The sequence below is a fragment of the Crocuta crocuta genome, unplaced genomic scaffold, assembly GCF_008692635.1.
Source record: "Crocuta crocuta isolate KB4526 unplaced genomic scaffold, BGI_CrCroc_1.0 scaffold482, whole genome shotgun sequence".
NCBI classification, from domain to species: domain Eukaryota; kingdom Metazoa; phylum Chordata; class Mammalia; order Carnivora; family Hyaenidae; genus Crocuta; species Crocuta crocuta.
Window position 1 is genome coordinate 1,745,556 of NW_027527459.1, and position 4,098 is coordinate 1,749,653.

General features: G+C 40.0%; 1 protein-coding gene across 1 annotated transcript in view; it reads right to left on the reverse strand.

Annotated features, from left to right (window-relative positions):
* TENM1 (teneurin transmembrane protein 1) overlaps positions 1-4,098 on the reverse strand; it is a 556,664-nt gene that overhangs the window by 182,185 nt on the left and 370,381 nt on the right. The window contains exons 12-13 of the mRNA XM_077763513.1: positions 2,069-2,254; positions 620-643 (exon numbers count right to left, since the gene is read on the reverse strand). Of these exons, the coding sequence (XP_077619639.1) occupies positions 620-643; positions 2,069-2,254 (210 nt within the window). The remainder of the gene's footprint in view (positions 1-619; positions 644-2,068; positions 2,255-4,098) is intronic.

Below are 4,098 nucleotides of genomic sequence, written 5' to 3' on the forward strand. Positions count from 1 at the left end.
TATCTAGTTCCATTGTCATGGATATACAATGGACAAAGAGAAATCAGGGGAAATTTGGAAAATATTCAACCTTCTGAGGCCGAAGTAATGAAAGGCATCAGGGTATCTGACAGAAAGCCCCTTACTGTCTCAATCAAAGGCAGATCCTTGGGGGATGCATGATGGGTTACTTATAACAGGATGGCTCTTCTGTCCTTGAAAGGATACTGTACATGGACTTAGAGTCATATTGTTATGTCAAAGGAAATGTTCAGCTGTCTCTCCAAACCTAGTTCATTTACTAATTACCTGCATCGTACACAAGGACATATGCACAAACACACACACGCACCAAACTCCAGAGAAGGCCCAGGAACAAAAGTTCTTAAAACTGCCTTTCAATCCATTCTACAGAATGGCAAAAGACAGCTCTCTGACATTAGAAAAACAAATTACTTTTTAGTCCCACTATTACAGCAGGAACCTGACAATATGACACTTCAGGAAGCCTGCCAAAAGTAAACACGCAAACCCAACTGACCGACCGACCGACACAAAACTCCACCCACCCTGCTTTACCACATGCATATTTTCCGTTCGCAGTATTTTTCTGTTATAAAACGAGTGAGAAAAATCTTACCTCGGACAGCATCTAAGTAGTGAGCTGAAAGGGGGGGGGAAAAGAGCGACTGAATGAATTTCTGGGAGACCACAGCTATACAACATGTATTAATGGTTTGCCATCTGTTGCCTGGGAGTGGGGCGGCAAACTGTGAACTACCGAAATGCTTGCAGCTCACAAGTTGGTACACGGGCCTGTGTAGTTTGCGAATAATATTTTCTGTGGGAAAGATATTAATGGCCTTTCTGCAACAAACTCTATGAGGTTTCCTAAAAAAAGTGTCATATTTCATTAAAAGTATAAGAGCTGCATTTTTACATTTCAGGAATAACTTCTGTGAAGAAGCACGAGCTTGAACTTCTTATTAGTTATATCTGGAGAAGGGAGTTCTGGAGTAACCACCTTCGGTAATCATCACAATATTTAAATCGTCTTATGTGAAGGCAATACGCTTACTGTAGTGCGGGAAGGTAATTACTTAAGCTGTGTCGGAATCTCACCCCTCACCACCTTTTTAATGAATCTTCAATATTTTCCACAGTCACAGAACAAGATTTAAATGTACCGTCAGTAGAGTACTAATGCAGTTTATTAAGATTATATGTTATAAATGTCATATATATTATACGTTACTCTGAAGTTTCCAACCATTATAACAAGATGCTTTCACCTAAAAATGAAAGCTGTGGTATAGTCTGGTGGGGGAAAGAAAAAGCCCACAAGCAGTGAATTGGGTATCCAGGCCTTTGCTCTGCATGGATTTTCTGTGTGCTTGTGCAACACCACCGGAACGCTCAGTGACCCACTTTCCTTAGCTGAACAATGGGAGTCGTTCCTGTCCGTCTGTACGTGCANGACTGTTCTCCCAGGCAGCATCCTGAACATTAGCACAATTGGTGACAGGGGACAGGAGAGGGTGGCTGCCTCGGCACGGAGGCTCTACGCCCCCGATACACAGCGCAACACAGATGTTCTGTTGACGGTAGGTCAGGAGTGTCTTCCTCATATACATTAAAGACAGCTCCTAATGATATCGAATGGCCCCTGTTAAAGCAGTCTCATTTAATGAAATTGCCTCTAAGTGCTTTCAACTGCAACAACCTATACTTTTCAAAAGGAAAAATGGGCAGTGAATGTTACATTCACAACAAAAGCACTTCTCTTATTAACTAATGACACTTTATTCCAACGTATCATCTTTCATTTGAGTAACTCAAAGCGAAAACAGAAAACTATAAGGAATACAGAAGTAATGAGAAATGACACTAAAGATAGAAAGAACTAAAGATAATTAGCAACAAAAGAGGAAAGCTTCCAGTTAACCCAACTTTCAAGCTTGTGGCTCACCCTCCGCCCCTTTCTCTCCTCCAACCTCAAATTCTACGAAAAGCCTGGTGACTGATCACTAAAATGTTTTTCCTTCTTCAGTCAATCCAATTTACTTTTGCGCAGTACGGTGGTACTTACCAATGGTGCAGTGGTCGCCCTCCCATCCAGGGCTACACTCACATTTTCCATCTTTGCACTGGCCATGCTCAGCACAGTGAGAATGACAGGAGCGTTCTTCACACGTGGGTCCTACCCAGCCTTCTTCACACTGGCAAATTCCCCTGGAGCAGACTCCATGGCTACCACACTCCATGGTACAGAGCTCTGCGGGACAGTCAAGGAAGATACATTTACATATTGTATTAAAACCAGTCTACTTTTCCCAAAAGACATTAGAATTACCAAAAACCCCACTCTACATTTATATTTTAAATATCTAAACCAGATGCCACAGGGGCACCTGGGAGGCTCAGTCAGTTGAGCGTCCCACTTCTGCTCAGGTCATGATCTCATGGTTTGTGAGATCAAGCCCTGTCTTGGGCTCTGTGCTGACAGCTCAGAGCCTGGAGCCTGCTTCAGATTCTGTGTCTCTTTCTCTCTCTGTCCCTCCCCCACTCATACACTGTCTCTCTCTCTCTCAAAGATAAACATTAAAAAAATTGTAAAAAATGTCACAAAGACCTCTAGCATTTGAGTGAATGTGCAAGGAACTCTATAAAAAAAGATAGTTAAGTCTCTAAGTATAAAATAAACCCGAAGTCAAATTGATTTTGAAAAGTCCATAAAATGATAATGGCATTCAAGGCTTAGAAATGAAGTCAATGCCAAACAAATGTCAAGTGGGTTTCACTAAAAATTCATTAAGATCACAAATAACGTTACAAGGATTTTATGATGCTATAAGCAATCACTGGGGAAAACACACACATGGTAAAACAGTGCTCTAACTTCATTCAGGAAGAGAGGTTCTACAATTGGAAAGAGCTTTCTAATAAAATTTATAATGTACAAAAGGTAAAGCTGCCAGGGATGATAATCAACTGGTTTCCCTGAACATACAAACATTTATCTGCATTTATTTTAAGCATTTAAAGTGAATGCTGGTTGATTAAAATACAGTCTTATCTTGAAATGTCATTCATAATTTGGCCAATATAATCAAGTTGTATACTGGCTCTGCCGAGGTTCTCTCTTCGTCCCCTTGAATCTTTTTGAGAAATGCTGAATATTAATAGTCATGACAGTAGAGAAGCTAAAATAAAAGTTTGGCAAACCTTTTTCTTGACTGAATATCCTTGCTGGAGGAGGAAATGGGGGATAAAAGCCTATAGAAAGAATGTGGTAGAAGTAACCCAACAGGTTTGGGGTACAATTGGCCATATATCCTTGAAAGAAACAGAGAATGCTCTGGAAGCCAAGTCGTCTATCTTTTATAATCTGAAATTCTGAAACTGGTTTTATGTATTAAGAGGTATTGACATGTGAGGATATCAGTATTACCCTATATTACCTGTAAGAAGGCTCTTTCTATGTAACAAAGGTTTCTACTCTACAGATAGCTGAGTTATTTTTCGGTAAGTGAGAATATTCTTCTGATAAATCCATGGCTATAGATTCCTGTGTAAATCAATTTGTTTGCTAATTCATGCACAAGTATTCTCTGTGGGTCAAAGGAAGATAGAAAAAATAGTGGACATGAGATAAGGATTCCTCTGCATAAAAGCTGAGTACCCTTAGGAGAATTACTAACATATTCTCTTAATCTCTGCTTATGTTACTACACAATGGAAACAATAATATTTACATTTCACAGGGTCATTGGACAGATTTGAGACATATTTTGGAGAGAGAATCCAGAGAAGTTCCTCAGGGCTAGATATGGGGATTGAAGGAAAGGAAAAAAATGAAAGTTTTGGCTTAAACAAGTAGGTGAACACTGCTGTCATTCTGAAATGGGAAAGTATAAGGGAAGAATAAGGATAGAAGATTGAACATTAACCTTGAGATAATGTATAGATAGCCAAGTAAATTTGACAGACCGGGGCTGGAGATATGAAACTGGCAATCATTAGCACAAAGGTGGTATTTAAAGGCATGGGACTAGATGATATCCCCAAGGAGGGAGGATAGACAACTCCTGAAATGAGCCCTAAGGTAGCCCATGATTT